Genomic DNA, 16,422 nt, shown 5'->3' on the forward strand with positions numbered 1-16,422 from the left:
TTCTCATAACTTTAAAATATGTCTATGCATATTAAATACGTTGTTTCTCCTACGTGTCACGTACTTATGGATGTAGAATACCGTATATGCTCATTATGGAATAATTCAAGCTTTAAACTTCTAAGTCAATTGATAATAATAATATGGTATTATAGGGATTTTGACTTGTAGAGACTTCTCATTCTCTCTGTCTCTGTCTCTTAATGTATGTAAACGAAAAGACATTTAAATATTTATTGTGTAAAAGAAATACATGTGAATGGCTATTGTCCTCTTTGTAACTGTGAGCTTGTCCTTGCTCTCAAATCTGCCCCTGCAAAAAACTAGTGAAGTGCCTTAAAGCTCTCTCCAGGAAAAGTAGCTGGATGTTATCTCTCCCTTGTCCACCAGTATAAGTAGGTTGATGTTAGGTCTCTCTCATGTCCACCAGGATAAGTCTCCCTCTCTCTCTCTCTCTCTCTCTCTCCACCAGTATAAGTAGCTTGATGTTATGTCTCTCTCATGTCCACCAGGATAAGTCTCCCTCTCTCTCTCTCTCTTTTATCTTTGGCACTACAAAAAGCCCAAAACCACCTATACCACACAATCTTCTTAGCCAAATGCTTGTCTCTCAGTTTCAGCTATATCAAAGAAAGCAAAAGAAATCAATCAAGTAACATGCATTTGGATATAGTGGGCATGTTTGGAATTATTTGAATTTAAAGTGAAATAAAAGAGTGTTTATATTTGCATCCATTAAATATTTCTACGCATCTACTTGAATTAAGATTTTTTTAAGACAAAAATGACCTTTATGAAAATGATCCTAAAAACCTCTTAAAAGTTAGTACTATTTAGAACTATACTTTTAGACATTTTTAAAGACGTTCAAAGCTATACGTAAGTATATGATCCTGAAAAGTGTTTTTCAAAACAAAAATAAAAATAAAAGAAGCCAATCTTTCCAAAAGATATGACCAAAGTCTAAGAGAAAATCAAGGAATCTTTTTGACTAAATCAGATAATGAATGGACATCAATTAAGCCAAAAGAATTTTGGTGGATACGATGAAAGGAGGTTGAATGAACTTGATAGATCGATGAAATGATTCAACAAAAATAATCATGATGTTTTCAAAAAATATGTCACACCTCAAGACAATTTTGAAGTAATGAATATGTTATTAAAAATTCTATATTGATGTCCAAAGACATCTCATTTTCTCCCTGCATATATTTCAAAAATACCATGCATTATAAATCAATGAAGAAATTAGGAGAGTTTATTGTTAGACTTGCATTTAAACAAAGAATGTGTTCAACGACAATGGGACATGTGGGAAATGTTGGAGTGAACCAGAAAAGTTTGGGTAGAATCGGATCCAAGTATTGGCTAGATAAGCGTCCTTTAATAAGATTAGTAGTTATGAATCCTATAGACTATGGTCATGGGGTAGTGAGAGGAGAGCCCCAATTGGTAGAAAAACCCACAACCCCTTAGGATTATCTTGCATTTAGAAGAATGTCTCTTATGCCTAAAAAAAAATTATTTAATTTCTTCAAGTAGCATTATATTTTCTAAAAATTATTTAAGAAAATAAAATTATTGAATTATAAAGTTTGAATCAGTTTTATTGCACTTCGTTCGAGAGTTTCACCATTGTAACATTTTTCGCTTCTTTTGATTAGTAAATTTTTGAGTGTTAGTGCATTCCTCCGTAAACATAAAGATCACATTGATAATTGAATCACGATACAAATCTTGTCTTTTTTTTTTTTCACTCATTTGTGCTTGGTTTGATTAACAATAACTCTTGATAATGAAATTTTTTAAATTTACAAAGATTTATAGATACAACTCTTGTTCATTTCAACTTGATATACTTATATTTTGAAAAAACAAAGAAATTTATAATAAGGAAAAACTATTTTTATTTTATTTTATTTGGAGATCATAAACAAAATTTGTTCCTAAAAATAATTAAAAATTATTTTTAATAATTGTTTTTAAAATCTTTTTTTTTCTTTTATAATTCTCACACCCTTATACTTTGGTGCTACAAATAGTTTTATTCAATTAAAATAAAAAAATAAAAAATAATTTTTTTAATAAAAAAATAAATAAATATAGTTCTCAAACTAAAACTATTGGCAATGGAAAAATAACCACTTATACTTCTTTCTACCTTTTCTACTAATTAGAAAAAAAAAAAAAAGCATATTCTAACATATCAATAATATTTAAAATTTTACTTATAGGTTGTATTTAGTTAATAAGATGAGATATGATAGAATATCATATTTTATTAAATAAGAAATGTATATTATAAGATATCGTTTTCAATAAGATATGATATCCTTGAATATTATATCAAATGCACATGATATCTTAAGATAGTACATGCAATAAGATATATTACATGGTTATGCTTAGTTTGTAAAATGAGAATATATATATATATATATATTATTTTTCAATGTTTGATATTTGTTTAAAATAAAAATTATATTTCATTCTAATATTTTTTATTAAAAAATGAAATTTCTTACATTTAACAACATTTATAATTAAAATATTTAAAATTTATAAATAAATTTTTCATATTATATTATTCAATATATAAAAATAATTTATATATATATATATATATATATATGTAAAATAATGCATGTATTATTATTTTTTTATAATTTATTTTATAAATCTTTTTTAATAAAAAAATTTAAAATTTTAATCAAAATTTTTAATTTTGTAAAATAAGTAATATAAAAAAATTTTAAAAATTATTACAAAAAATTATAATATATATTATATTTTAACTGATAAATATAGCCAATAATATATTCTACCAATCATGCTATAAAACAAAAACAAAAAAACATGAATCACATGAATAATATTTGTCCTCAAGTGTTCTCTGGTGTCCTTGCCTTGTCAGCCTTTATTTTCTGGAGGAAAGAGGTTGCTAGAAAAGGAGAATAGGTCACTGCCACCACTTTTATAGAAGTTTTAAATTTAGCTACTTATTTTTCTCATCATATCAACAATGGCTTCTTGGGACAGCTCATTGGGTAACAACCATTTTCCCTCCTTTGTTTCAATGGTCACCCACCCTTAATGTGTAGGCTTGATTAGTATACCTGGACCTTGAAAATTAGCCTTCTTTCATTACAAGTTGAGACTTTTTGTTGGTGTTTGGTGGAAGTATATGTCCAGTGTGTGTTAATGTACAATGGACAAAAGTAATGGAATATCATTGATGGACTTTTCCTTTTTGTTTGTAAATTTTTCCATTTGCCTTTAGATTTATGGGTTGCATTTATGTAATATGCTTTATTGTTCTGATTTTGTCTATGGATGTACAGGTGGATTCTCCTGGAATTCTGGGGAAGGGCTTGATATGGGTTTCTTTTGTGTTCAGACAACTATATTAGATGTCTTGAATCTGCTATTTCTTTCTGTTTTCTGTGTGATTTTGGTTATGGGTTCTGTTAGAAAAAATGTGATTTTTGAGCACAGCAGGAGGGACTGGGTCTCTGGGGGTGTTTCAATCTGCTGTGCTGTTGTTAGCATTGGATATCTCAGTGCTGGTTTGTGGGATTTGTTTGTGAAAAATGAAGGGTCTGGGCATTTGAGTTGGTGGGCTTACTTTGTTAGAGGGCTGGTTTGGATCTCTCTTGCAGCTTCACTGCTTATTCAAAGACCCAAGTGTATCAGAATTCTTAGTTCTCTCTGGTGGTTGGCCTTCTTCCTATTGGGTTCAGCTCTAAATATCGAAATTCTAGTGAAAACTCACAACATTCAAGTCTTTGACATGGTGCCATGGCTTGTGAGCTTCTTGCTTCTCTTTTGTGCATTCAGGAACATTTGTCACCATGATTCTCCAGATACCCCAGATAGGAGTGTTTCCGAACCTCTACTAGGGAAAAAGCCTGAGAAAAGCTCAGTAGAATTAGGCAAGAGTAGCTTCATTAGTAAATTGACATTTTCTTGGATTAATCCTTTACTTTGCTTGGGTTACTCGAAACCTTTAGTTCTAGAAGACATTCCTTCTCTGGTATCAGAGGATGGAGCTGAATTAGCCTACCAAAAATTTGCTCATGCATGGGAACAGCTTCAAAAGGAGAAAACCCCGAATAATAGCTGTAACTTGGTTCTACAAGCATTAGCCCGGGTCTACTGGAAAGAAACCCTTTCTGCAGGGATTTTTGCTTTGTTTAAGACAATTTCTGTAGTGGTTTCTCCTCTGTTGCTCTATGCTTTTGTAAAATACTCAAATCATAGTGGGGAAAATTGGCATGAAGGCGTGTTCTTAGTGGGGTGTCTAGTCCTTAACAAGCTGGTTGAATCCTTGTCTCAAAGGCATTGGTTCCTTAATTCTAGGAGGTCTGGGATGAGGATGAGGTCATCTTTAATGGTGGCTGTATACCAAAAGCAGCTCAAGCTTTCAAGTTTGGGAAGGGGAAGGCATTCAACTGGGGAGATTGTGAATTATATTGCTATCGATGCTTATCGAATGGGCGAATTCCCTTGGTGGTTCCACACAATGTGGAGTTTCATCTTGCAACTTTTTCTGTCCATTGGAGTCCTTTTTGGGATTGTGGGTCTTGGTGCTCTTACAGGTTTAGTCCCTCTTCTCATTTGTGGACTTCTTAATGTGCCATTTGCTAAGATAATACAGAGGTGTCAATTCCAATTTATGATGGCCCAAGACCAGCGACTCAGGTCTACTTCAGAGATCCTTAACAGTATGAAAGTCATCAAGTTACAGTCATGGGAAGAGAAATTCAAAAACTTGATTGAATCCCTGCGAGACATCGAATTCAAATGGTTGGCTGAAGCACATTATAAGAAGTGTTATTGCACTGTACTGTATTGGTTGTCCCCAAGCATCATCCCTTCGGTTATCTTCCTGGGGTGTGTGGTTTTCAGGAGTGCCCCACTAGATGCCAGCACAATATTCACCGTTCTTGCAGCATTGCGGTGCATGTCAGAACCTGTGAGAACCATACCTGAAGCTCTATCTGCTTTGATCCAAATCAAGGTCTCTTTTGATAGGCTCAATGCATTCCTGCTAGATGATGAGGTCAAAAGTGAAGAAATCAGGAAAGTTGTAGTACCAAATTCACATTACAGTGTTATAGTGAATGGTTGTGGTTTCAGTTGGGACCCGAAATCGACCATCCTAACACTCAGAGATGTAAATATGGAAGTAAAATGGGGGCAGAAGGTTGCGGTTTGTGGGCCAGTTGGAGCAGGGAAATCGTCACTCTTATATGCTATACTTGGAGAGATACCAAAAGTTTCAGGAACCGTGAGTTGCAAAGCCCTTTAGTATTATTGATCATCTACAAATTTGTTTCACTAAATTTTTTCCTTCTGTTGGTTGTCAACAGGTTGATGTATTTGGTTCAATCGCCTATGTTTCTCAAACTTCTTGGATCCAAAGTGGGACAATTCGCGACAACATTCTTTATGGAAGGCCAATGGATAAAACCAAGTATGAGAAAGCCATAAAAGCATGTGCCTTAGATAAGGATATAAATAGTTTTGACCATGGCGATTTAACAGAAATTGGTCAGAGAGGGCTTAATATGAGTGGAGGACAGAAACAGAGGATTCAACTTGCTCGAGCTGTCTACAATGATGCCAATATCTACCTCCTGGATGACCCTTTTAGTGCAGTAGATGCACATACAGCTGCAGTTCTTTTCAATGTAAGATTGAATATGTAAACATGCATATATACGAATATGGAGAAAACTCTGATTGAATCTGAATTATGCCATTGCAGGATTGCATCATGTCTGCTCTAGCTCAAAAGACTGTTATTCTTGTGACTCATCAAGTGGAATTTCTATCTGCAGTTGATAAAATTCTGGTAACAAAGCATAGTTCAAAATTTGATGAATCTTTCTTCATGCATACATGTGTTACTGATTATGGCAACAAAAATTATTGGATTTTTGCACTTCTAAGGTAATGGAAGGTGGACAAATAACTCAGTCAGGAAGCTATGAGGAGCTTTTTGCAGCAGGGACGGCATTTGAACAGCTTGTAAATGCTCATAAGAATGCAACAACAGTTATGAATCTTTCAAATAAAGAAATCCAAGAAGAACCTCACAAGTTGGATCAGAGCCCTACCAAAGAAAGCGGTGAAGGGGAGATTTCCATGAAGGGTCTACAAGGAGTGCAGCTTACCGAAGAAGAAGAGAGAGAGATTGGTGATGTTGGGTGGAAGCCTTTCTTGGATTATCTCCTTGTCTCAAAGGGATCATTCCTTCTGTTTTTATGTATAATAACCAAGTCTGGTTTTATTGCCCTTCAGGCTGCTTCAACTTATTGGCTAGCACTAGCCATTGAAATGCCAAAAATCAGCAATGGCATGCTAATTGGAGTTTATGCTGGACTGTCAACACTAAGTACTGGCTTTATATATCTGAGGTCTTTCTTTGGAGCCCGTCTAGGATTAAAAGCTTCTAAGGCCTTCTTTGCAGGTTTTACCAACTCCATCTTCAAAGCTCCAATGCTCTTTTTTGACTCTACCCCAGTTGGGCGCATTCTGACTCGAGTAAGATTGTCTTCTTTCTTTCAGTATAATCTTAGTAATTCGTACCATCAGACTGAATCACTTTTCATGAACATCTACTAATGTTCCTTTCTCTGCAGGCTTCCTCAGATTTGAGCGTTTTGGATTTCGATATACCTTTCTCCATTATCTTTGTAGTAGCATCTGGTCTTGAGCTTCTATCGATCATTGGAGTTACAGCCTCAATCACTTGGCCAGTTCTCATTGTGGCCATTTTTGCTATTGTAGCTGTATATTATGTTCAGGTAGATAATGGGGTTCTACTTTACATTCTTTGATCTCTCACTTATTCTTTGCTACTAGACATAAAAATCTGATAACCATCCTGTTTTCATTCTGACTAAAAGGGGTATTATTTAGCCTCTGCAAGAGAGCTAATAAGGATCAATGGAACAACAAAAGCCCCCGTTATGAGTTATGCAGCTGAGACATCACTTGGAGTGGTCACTATAAGGGCTTTTAACATGGTGGACAGGTTCTTCCAAAACTACCTAGAGCTCATAGAGACGGACGCAAAGCTGTTCTTCTATTCTAATGCAGCCATTGAATGGCTAGTTTTAAGAATAGAAATCCTCCAGAATCTGACTCTAGTCACTGCTGCTCTTCTTCTTGTTCTACTTCCGAAGGGATATGTAGCTCCAGGTATCTGCAGTTGATTACAGGACTACCTTTTTATCTTTCAGAGGTTTTCAGTCTGTTAGACTGATTTGTTTTCTTTTCTTATGCAGGGCTTGTGGGGCTCTCTCTTTCTTATGCTCTGGCACTGACTGGTACACAAGTCTTCTTCTCTCGATGGTATTGTAACTTATCAAATTATGTTGTTTCAGTTGAAAGGATCAAACAGTTCATGCACATACCATCAGAGCCCCCTGCAATTGTGGAGGAAAAAAGGCCACCAACTTCATGGCCTTCCAAGGGTAGGATAGACTTGCAATATCTGAAAGTGAGGAAATTCTTCTAGTTCTTTTAAATGACTGTGTTCCTTAGTACTTGATTGAAAATACTTAAATCTGATGATGCTTTCTTTTCGGTGGGTTTCAGATAAAATACCGCCCTAATGCTCCTCTAGTTCTCAAAGGAATTACTTGCACGTTTAAGGAGGGGACTAGAGTAGGAATTGTTGGAAGGACTGGAAGTGGCAAAACTACGCTGATAAGTGCTTTGTTCCGACTAGTAGAGCCTGAAAGTGGGAAAATCTTCATAGATGGACTTGACATTTGTTCCATAGGCCTGAAGGATTTGAGGATGAAGCTTAGCATTATCCCTCAGGAGCCCACTCTTTTCAAGGGTAGCATTCGAACTAACTTGGACCCTCTAGGCCTTTACTCTGACGATGAAATATGGGAGGTTAGCCCTACTCAGTTTAATGGTCGTTCTAGTGACAGTTCCAATTGTTTGTCAGCAACTTCTAGTTCAAAGCAGTTTAGATATCAATAATATGAAAAGAATCACATCTTTGATTGGTTCAGTTCTTCATTTGCAGGCTCTTGAGAAGTGTCAGCTTAAGGCAACAATCAGCAGCCTCCCAAACTTACTAGACTCATATGGTGAGTTGAATTCCATAAATTAATACACTTTTACAACTGAAAATTAAACTGAAAACAACCAAGTTGCCTTCAACATTAGTATACCATTTTTAATTTTTGCAGTGTTTTGATCTTATTCTGGTTCCTACAACAGTGAGCGATGAAGGTGAGAATTGGAGTGCCGGGCAACGCCAGCTCTTCTGTCTTGGAAGAGTCCTCCTTAAGAGAAATAGAATTCTAGTTCTAGACGAAGCCACTGCATCCATAGATTCTGCCACTGATGCAATTCTACAAAGAATTATCAGACAGGAATTCTCAAATTGTACAGTGATAACAGTAGCTCACAGAGTTCCCACACTCATAGATAGCGACATGGTCATGGTCCTCTCTTATGGTATGCAATTCCAATCCAAGCCTAAGCCAGTTTTGGAGCATTGGGTTTTTGGTGCTAACCCAACTTACATAAAATATCGGTTGGTTTGATTTTGTAGGGAAGCTTGTGGAGTATGATGAGCCCTCAAATCTGATGGAAACCAACTCCTCTTTTTCAAAACTTGTAGCTGAATACTGGTCCAGTTGCTGGAGGAACTCCTCCCAGAGCTTCAATTACTACAAACAGAGGTCTTAATGACATTGTTGAAAAGAAAAATATGTATCAAATGGTCAGCTCTGACTCTAGGGTTTCTTATGTGACCACAAGTAGATTGTGCACATTTTCCCTAATGTGGCATGTAAGAGCATAAAGCTATCTGTTTCTGTTCTTTGATGAGAAATGTGTTTTTGTTATTAAGATGATGAGATGATTCTAGAGATTGGTAGAAGAGTATGAAACAAATTTAGTAATTGAAGAGCACAGGAAAAGCATCTGCTAAGGATTTTCTAGAGAGGTGTTGATTGCTCATTAAGATACTACACAGTTCCAAGTCTGTGAAACTAATAATTCATCAAAACTTTTAACCCTAACCAAACAGCTGTCCTCAACTTTTCAATTGAAGTTTGCCTGTTTCTCTTTGCTTCTTACTTCCTTTTAGAGCAAAAGTCATTCCCATCAAATTATTGCATACACCATTCACTTGTTGGGAGTGTCATCAAGCAGATGTTGAAAAAAAAAAATTAATGGCAGAGAAGTCTATGATACTCAGCCACCACCATTTGTGAAAGTTCATTTTGGGATGGACTCTCATGTTCCATTGTCAATATAACATTTTTCAGATGACTAATGACATAGTACAGCAAAAGCAATGGAGTACCAAAAAATATAGATTCTCGAGAAATTCTCGAAAATTACCTCTTAGAACATAGGATAATTATTTTTAACTTAACTATATAGACATGTTTTAAAGTCCTGAAAGTGTCGGAAAAAACAATACCAGAAGATAAGTCAGGTTTACTTAATACCTTTTCAGTTTTCTGAAACAAATTGAAGTAGAAAGGAAGCCCCTGGAAGCTGTTTTTTGTAAGCATTTGAACAAATTTTTGAAAAGATGCTCTCCTCTATTCTCAATCATATATCTTTGAATGGCCAAAGCTCAATCCTAAGAAGTGACATCTGCAGATTCATTGAACCCAGATTCCCCATCTCTCTCTGTCTATTGAAATTCTGATCATGTCGCTTTCAGATATCGATATCATTACTAATAATTCCATCCACAGGTGCAGCATACTGAAACATAGCCACAAATAGGCCAAGCCACTGCCAATAGAGCTGTCCATTTCTCTTGTCGCATTTAACTTTGGCACTATACGAATTTTGTATAGTTTCTATCAGTAATATGATGAGCCTACGCACAGCCTAATTGCAAAAAAATACATGCATATGAGATGGATGATGTGAAGGCATTTATATTAGTTGAAGCAAACTAGTACTGTATTTTTTTCAATCTTAGAAACACAGCACCAGAGAATAAACATATGTTAAAGGAAAAAAAAACAGTTAACCCCAAGAAAAAAAAAAACCTAAGGGAAGCAAGTGTTGCAACTATGATAGCTTTGGGGTTGGCCAACATTGGAGGATTCCTAGAAGAACTAATGAGGAACTGGGAGAGCTTGAGGCAGGACTTGGGCAGCCATTGTCTCAAACTTGCAGTCAACAGGTATCAACTGGGCAGCAGCTGAGTTGTTATTAGGATTGTTTTCTTCTGGAATTTTCTTGATTAGGTGCAGCAGAACAAGCTCCAGCTCTTCCCCATCACTCCATTCATGAATCTCTGCCTTTATGAGGTTGGGATTTCTGCAGATCAAGTCCCACAGTGGGAAGTTCTTCCTTGGCATCACATAGTCTCCTGCTCCCAGTTTCGAACTCGGGCAGAAATCGCCACTTCCGTCTCCAAGGTAGATCAATTTTTCTGTGGATATAGAAGCCTGAATCCTCTTTATCACCATGCTCTGTTGCAGAACAAAAACCCGAAATCAGTCAAAAATAAGTAACATGTCAATAATTGAAACTACATGTAAAGTGAAAATTTTCCATTACCTTGCACATGTTTGGAGGGCAGAGACTGCAGCCATGGGAAGATGAGGTGAAATCATGGTGAGGGAAGATCCTGAGCCTCCCTTCTTCATCTACAAAACTGGGGTTTGTGTTGATCTCCGAAAAGCAGTCCTCTAGGCCGAGATGCTTCAGAATCGTCTCGATAAAGAAGAGATTCGCATCACTTACTATCTTCAAATCACACCTAGAATAATACGTAGTTCCATTCATTGTCACCTTCCCAAAGAGAAAAGTTTGGTACCAAGTAACTGAAAAGAAAAAAGATGGAAATATATATACCCTAAAGCATGGGCTGATTTAATGGCTGGAACCGCCCTTGGATGTATTGGAACCCTCTTGAGAACCTCTGCAATGTCATCAATGGTCTTCCCCTGTGAATGAAGCTCCCTCATCATTCTATCCTGTACCACATTCACCAAAGAACATTGAGGACAATGCAGTTCACCAACTGAAACAAAAACAGAATTGATAATGAAAAAATCAACTAACCATGAGGGAATTCCAGGGCATGGTGGGGAGGAGTTGATTGAACAAATCAGTGGCGCCCAACTCATCCACCACCCAATTATCACTGTCGACGTCGATGATCGTCTTGTCGAAGTCGAAAACCACCACAATTCCTGCCATTTTCTCTCTTTCCAAACACCTAGTTAACTTCTTTTCTCTCCACAGATGCTCTGATGCCAATCCACCCCAGCCACATGGGGTATTTATACAACCAAAACATGATGGCAGAAGGCAGCCGTGCATGAATGTCTTTTTTGATGCCAAAGAATATTACCTCAAGTACTTCTGGTAAAGTTGATGGAAACCATTCAAGTCAATTTGCAGTTGGACTCTTGTCATTATTGTCTACTTCTCAAAGCAACTTAATACACAGCTTCCAGCCATCTCACCTGTCAGATTATCCGACATAAGCTTGGTCAACAAATCCGACGGTTCAAGCAACCCCCCTACTGTACAGACATTGTGGTGGTTAGGCAAAGACGCGGGGAATATCTGAATATTCCGTTCGAATTAAATTCTGTGTCCGCCTCTGCCCCAACTGACAAAGAGAATATTCCGTTTTGGTGCTGCGATTCTTGATCAGTGGGTAGCTTTTCCCACGCGCTTTGTTAATGGGCGGCTATTTTAATTTATTTATTTAATTTTGGTCCACGAGATCCTACTAACTTGGTCCAATAAAATCAACTCTGAATGACTCAATTTTATATTTAAAAAATTATGATATTTTTAAGATTAAGTTAAATAAAAATCAGTATTATCCTATTTAAAAATAATTTGAAATATATATCATTTTTAATGACTCATTTAAATATTTTTTTAAAATTTCTATTTTATTTAACATGTCATTAATATCAATTAACAACTAAATTTTTTTATGTAAATGTTTCCTTTTCATTTACATTTGTTCTTTATTATTATTATTATTTTAGATTTTTTTTCCATAAAAAAAGTTGAAAATTTTGTTTTTCTCCATAAACGAACATTTCATAACAAATATGAGAAATGAAGGTCAATTGATATTCAGAAAGGGAAACATGCACATGAAGGAGCCTAGTTATAAATTGTTATTAATGACATAACAAGTAAACTTGATATTTTAGGAAATAATTATATGACTTATTAAAAAATGCATATATTTTAAATTATTTTTAAATAGATAAAAATAATATTGATTTAAAAAAAACCTGAGATTTTTTTTTCTATATATTTTCATATTAGTAAGTTAAAACTCATTCCCCCTCCCCCCCCAAAAAAAAAAAAAAAAGAGTACAAGTCAATATTAACCAGTGGACACCAAAAGAGAGTCTCGTCAAAAACAAGATGCCTCGAGGCATAAACTCAAGTCATGGAGGGATCCAAGTAAGTGATGTGAAGGACTATGATTCTCAAATGTCGGAAAACAGAATATGATACGATAAAATAAAATGCAATAAAAACAAGAACATAAATAAATGGGTAGAATGAAGAATTTTTTATTTTTTATTATTGAATATATTCCTCCGTTTTGAAATTTCATTAAATTTTTGTGAGTTATAAATTCACATATTGAGGTATTATTAGGCTTTGATTGATGAAACTTAAAAAAATAAAAAATAAATAAATAAAAGGCACTTATATGGTATTCAAATTAGGCTCCTAGTTCCACCATCCCAGAAGCTACTTAGATAATTTTATTCACATATTTTTGTAAAACAGAATCTCACAAGACCAAAGTTCAAAGTTCCAATTTCTGTCAACTTTCTAACAAAAAAATATGCCTCCAGGCACCAACACCAACCAAAAATGTGCCCAAATATTTATTCAAAGCTTCACATTCACGCGCCCTCGGTGCGAACTGGTCTTGTCTGCTGCGCTTACAAAATTTTCTTTTTTTTAAATTCCTACCCGTTTGGAAACATTGTGTTTGAGACGTTTGGACTAATGATAGTGGAGGCCATCATGGCAAGATTGGGAATGACGTGTCATCATTTAGGAATATTATTTATTATTTTATTAGCTTCAAGGGACTAGTGGAATATTCCATATGGGCATGGAAAATCTTTTTTTTTCAATTATAAAAAATGGCCATGTGTAGGGTTTTTTTATTATCTCGTTACGGGTTACCATAAAAAAAGATTCATGATGAGTTTAGGATAGATTCAAGATTGAAAGTGACATGTCATCATTTAAGATTATCATCTATTATTTTATTAGTTTGATCGGACTAGTGAAATATTCTATAATCATAAAATAAATTAATTTTTTATTTTATTTTATTTTTATTATAAAAATTATGCATGTGTAATTGACGATGTTTGAAGGATTCTAACAAAAGATGACCATGTGCGGTTTTTCAAATGCATGGGTCTCGCTTGGCAGCTTTCTAATAGAAAATATGCTTGCAACGCAACCCAAATTCAAAGCTTCACATCCACGCGCCACCGGTGCGGCTTGGCCTTGTTTGCTGTCATTTCAAATTGCTGGTTTTAGTTGTTAATCATTTTTTAAATTCCCACCCTTTTTGAAACATTGTATTTGAGACGCTTGTGATAATGCTGGTGGAGGTAGAATAAAGGCCAACATGGCAGGATTTGGAATGACATGTCATCGTTCAGGATTATTATCCTTTATTTTGGACTAGTGGAATATCTAAGGGCATGGAATAGAATTTTTTTTTTAGGCCATGAGAATTGAGCATGTGCAGTTGGTAATGTTTGATGAGTTGCAGCAAAAAGTGACCTTGCTTCTTCTTTAAGTGAAGGTAGGTTCCAACTTATGTGGGTTGTTCCGAAATTCGAATCCAATCCGAGTGAATTTTGATAATCGTTTTCAATATTTGAATTAGGTTTGGATTGACTTTTTTTAATCTAAGTTTAATTTGAATTAGGTTGAAGCCAATATTTTATAATGTATATTATCTTATATAATAATATTTATTTTAATTTTTTAAAAAAAATATATCATATTATATTATATACTTTTTTATTATTTTATATAGATATATAAATTTATTTTTAGTTTTTTTTTATTGTTATCTTAAAATTTTGCATTATTTACTATTTAAATTATTATATAAATATATAAAAAAATTTAATTTATAAATGAATTTTGAATTATGCAATTCGATTCATCCAATCAATCCAAGCCTAATCCAATTAACTCGAACTCAATCCAAACTTAAAAAATGAGATTTGTTTAAACTTGGATGGAGTGCCTCAAGTTAGAGTTCAAATTGAGTTGAGCTAGTTCTTTTTAATTCAAATTGAGTTTGGATTAGCCATTAACCTAACTACCCCACTCAAGTTGTAGTCCTAATGAAAAGTAGGTTGTTATCACGACTTTCAAGTTAAGTTCTTTTTTAAGTTATAAGTTTTTTTTTTTAATAAAACCAATCAAATAAATATGAAAAAGGCTATTAGTTATATAGTGTCAGGGGCACTTTCCACTTTCCTCTATTTGATGTATGATATCACAAATTTAAATTTAAAAAAAAAATAGCCTTAATTTTTATAATTTAATGAAAATAAAGTAGAAATGGATACTATAAAATTAAAAAAAAAATATTCTATATTTTTCTGAGATGGTTCACTCGAGAATTAGATTCAATGCCATAAAAGATGAGTTCAGGTTTTCATTGATTTTAGATGTAACGATAAAACCTTGAGCTCAAGGTTATGAGTTCGGGTCATGATAAAAGATCGATCCAACAAATAGTATCAAAGCTTATGAGTTCGGTATAGGTGAGATGGTCAAAACCCGATTTAAAACTTTTTTAGGCATTAACAAAACCTTTTATTTTTATTGCATTTTCCTCGTGAGTAGTGATGCAAAGGTCACAAAAGAGGCAAGTAGTTAGAGGCATGTGTATTACACAGGGTGCCTAGGCCTATACAAAGCAGTTGTACATGCCCTTCAAGCTCACATGAAACTCCACCCTCCCCTCCACCAACTTATTTGAATTGGTGTCCATATCTTTGAGTCTAATTGCAAAAAAAAATATCTTGTATATGAAAGGGATTGATATTAGATGAAGCAAACTAGTGCTGTATTTCAGTTTGATCTGTTTTTCGTGTCAGAAACACAGCACTAGGCTCTGGTATACATATGTTAAAGGGGGAAAAACAGTTGATCCCAAGAAGAAAAAAACAAAGGGATGTAATTAATGGCCAACAATGGGGGATTCATAGAAGAACTAATGAGGAACTGGGAGAGCTTGAGGCAGGGCTTGGGCAGCCATTGTCTCAAACTTGCAGTCTACAGATATCAACTGGGCAGCAGCTGAGTTGTTGTTAGCATTGTTTTCTTCTGAAATTTTCTTGATCAGGTGGAGCAGACCATGCTCCAGCTCTTCCCCATCACTCCATTCATGAACCTCTGCCTTTATGAGATTGGGATTTCTGCAGATCAAATCCCACAGCGGGAAGTTCTTCCTTGGCATGACATAGTCTCCATCTCCCAGCTTCAAACTCGGGCAGAAGTCACCGCTTCCGTCTCCAAGGTAGATGAATTTTTCTGTGGATATAGAAGCCTGAATCCTCTTTATCACCATGCCCTGTTGCAGAAAAAATTCAAAATCAGTAACATATATGAATTGAATTGAATTGAAACTAGGTATGTAGACTGAAAATCTTCCATTACCTTACACATGTTTGGAGGGCAGAGACTGCAGCCATGGGAAGATGAGGTGAAATCATGGTGAGGGAAGATCCTGAGCCTTCCTTCTTCATCTACAAAACTGGGGTTGGTGTTGATCTCCGAAAAACAGTCCATTACGCCAAGATGCTTCAGAATCGTCTCGATAAAGAAGAGATTCGCATCACTTACTATCTTCAAATCACACCTAGAATAATACATAGTTCCATTCATTGTCACCTTCCCAAAGAGAAAGGTTTGGCACCGAGTAACTGAAAAGAAAAAAGATGGAAATATATATACCCTAAAGCATGGGCTGATTTAATGGCAGGAACCACCCTTGGATGTATTGGAATCCTCTTGAGAACCTCAGCGATGTCATCAATGGTCTTCCCCTGTGAATGAAGCTCCTTCATCATTCTATCCTGTACCACATTCACCAAAGAACATTGAGGATAACGCAGTTCACCAACTGAAACAAGAACAGAATTGATAATGAAAAAATCAACACAACTAACCATGAGGGAGTTCCAGGGCATGGTGGGGAGGAGTTGATTGAACAAATCAGTGGCACCCAACTCATCCACCACCCAATTATCACTGTCGACGTCGATGATCGTCTTGTCGAAGTCAAAAACCACCACAATTCCTGCCATTTTCTCTCCTTCCAAACACGTGATTAACTTCTTTCTCTCCACAGATGCTTTGATGCCAATC

The 16,422-nt window shown here is 35.3% G+C and overlaps 3 protein-coding genes across 6 annotated transcripts; 1 reads left to right on the plus strand and 2 right to left on the minus strand.

The window, feature by feature from the left end:
* Positions 1-2,929: 2,929 nt before the first annotated feature.
* Positions 2,930-8,891, plus strand: LOC100241282 (ABC transporter C family member 8). 4 transcript variants are annotated; one of them, XM_002276200.5, is made up of 12 exons: positions 2,931-3,050; positions 3,345-5,293; positions 5,376-5,696; positions 5,774-5,860; positions 5,959-6,552; positions 6,651-6,815; positions 6,918-7,212; positions 7,299-7,513; positions 7,612-7,917; positions 8,054-8,117; positions 8,251-8,490; positions 8,588-8,891. In XM_002276200.5, the coding sequence occupies exons 1-12, from the start codon at positions 3,026-3,028 to the stop codon at positions 8,722-8,724; spliced, it is 4,398 nt and encodes a 1,465-aa protein (XP_002276236.2). In that variant the 5' UTR covers positions 2,931-3,025; the 3' UTR covers positions 8,725-8,891. The 4 variants fall into 4 exon arrangements, with proteins under 4 accessions (XP_010654552.1, XP_019077733.1, XP_002276236.2 ...); XM_010656249.2 differs by lacking the exon at positions 2,931-3,050 and adding an exon at positions 3,057-3,221; XM_010656250.3 differs by lacking the exon at positions 8,588-8,891 and having other exon boundaries at positions 2,930-3,050; positions 8,220-8,322.
* A 1,031-nt stretch (positions 8,892-9,922) lies between these two features.
* On the minus strand, positions 9,923-11,285 carry LOC100248102 (inorganic pyrophosphatase 2). Its single transcript, XM_002280831.5, has 4 exons — positions 11,077-11,285; positions 10,867-10,988; positions 10,570-10,771; positions 9,923-10,481 (listed from the first exon to the last, which is right to left on the minus strand). The coding sequence occupies exons 1-4, from the start codon at positions 11,212-11,214 to the stop codon at positions 10,122-10,124; spliced, it is 822 nt and encodes a 273-aa protein (XP_002280867.1). The 5' UTR covers positions 11,215-11,285; the 3' UTR covers positions 9,923-10,121.
* Positions 11,286-15,062: 3,777 nt separating this feature from the next.
* LOC100242977 (inorganic pyrophosphatase 2) lies at positions 15,063-16,422 on the minus strand. Its single transcript, XM_002280853.5, has 4 exons — positions 16,224-16,422; positions 16,009-16,130; positions 15,712-15,913; positions 15,063-15,625 (listed from the first exon to the last, which is right to left on the minus strand). The coding sequence occupies exons 1-4, from the start codon at positions 16,359-16,361 to the stop codon at positions 15,266-15,268; spliced, it is 822 nt and encodes a 273-aa protein (XP_002280889.1). The 5' UTR covers positions 16,362-16,422; the 3' UTR covers positions 15,063-15,265.

This window comes from Vitis vinifera, chromosome 9 (assembly GCF_030704535.1).
Source record: "Vitis vinifera cultivar Pinot Noir 40024 chromosome 9, ASM3070453v1".
NCBI classification, from domain to species: domain Eukaryota; kingdom Viridiplantae; phylum Streptophyta; class Magnoliopsida; order Vitales; family Vitaceae; genus Vitis; species Vitis vinifera.

Coding starts and splice junctions, on each gene's coding strand:
- LOC100241282 (XM_002276200.5), top strand. CDS start 3,026: ATGGCTTCTTGGGACAGCTCATTGG. Junction 3,051..3,344: donor TTCTTGGGACAGCTCATTGG/GTAACAACCATT, acceptor ATGGATGTACAG/GTGGATTCTCCTGGAATTCT. Junction 6,816..6,917: donor TAGCTGTATATTATGTTCAG/GTAGATAATGGG, acceptor TCTGACTAAAAG/GGGTATTATTTAGCCTCTGC.
- LOC100248102 (XM_002280831.5), bottom strand. CDS start 11,214: ATGGCAGGAATTGTGGTGGTTTTCGACTTCGACAAGACGATCATCGAC. Junction 10,989..11,076: donor TGCCCTGGAATTCCCTCATG/GTTAGTTGATTT, acceptor AATGTGGTACAG/GATAGAATGATGAGGGAGCT. Junction 10,772..10,866: donor AAATCAGCCCATGCTTTAGG/GTATATATATTT, acceptor GTATTATTCTAG/GTGTGATTTGAAGATAGTAA.
- LOC100242977 (XM_002280853.5), bottom strand. CDS start 16,361: ATGGCAGGAATTGTGGTGGTTTTTGACTTCGACAAGACGATCATCGAC. Junction 16,131..16,223: donor TGCCCTGGAACTCCCTCATG/GTTAGTTGTGTT, acceptor AATGTGGTACAG/GATAGAATGATGAAGGAGCT. Junction 15,626..15,711: donor GCCCTCCAAACATGTGTAAG/GTAATGGAAGAT, acceptor TTTCTGCAACAG/GGCATGGTGATAAAGAGGAT.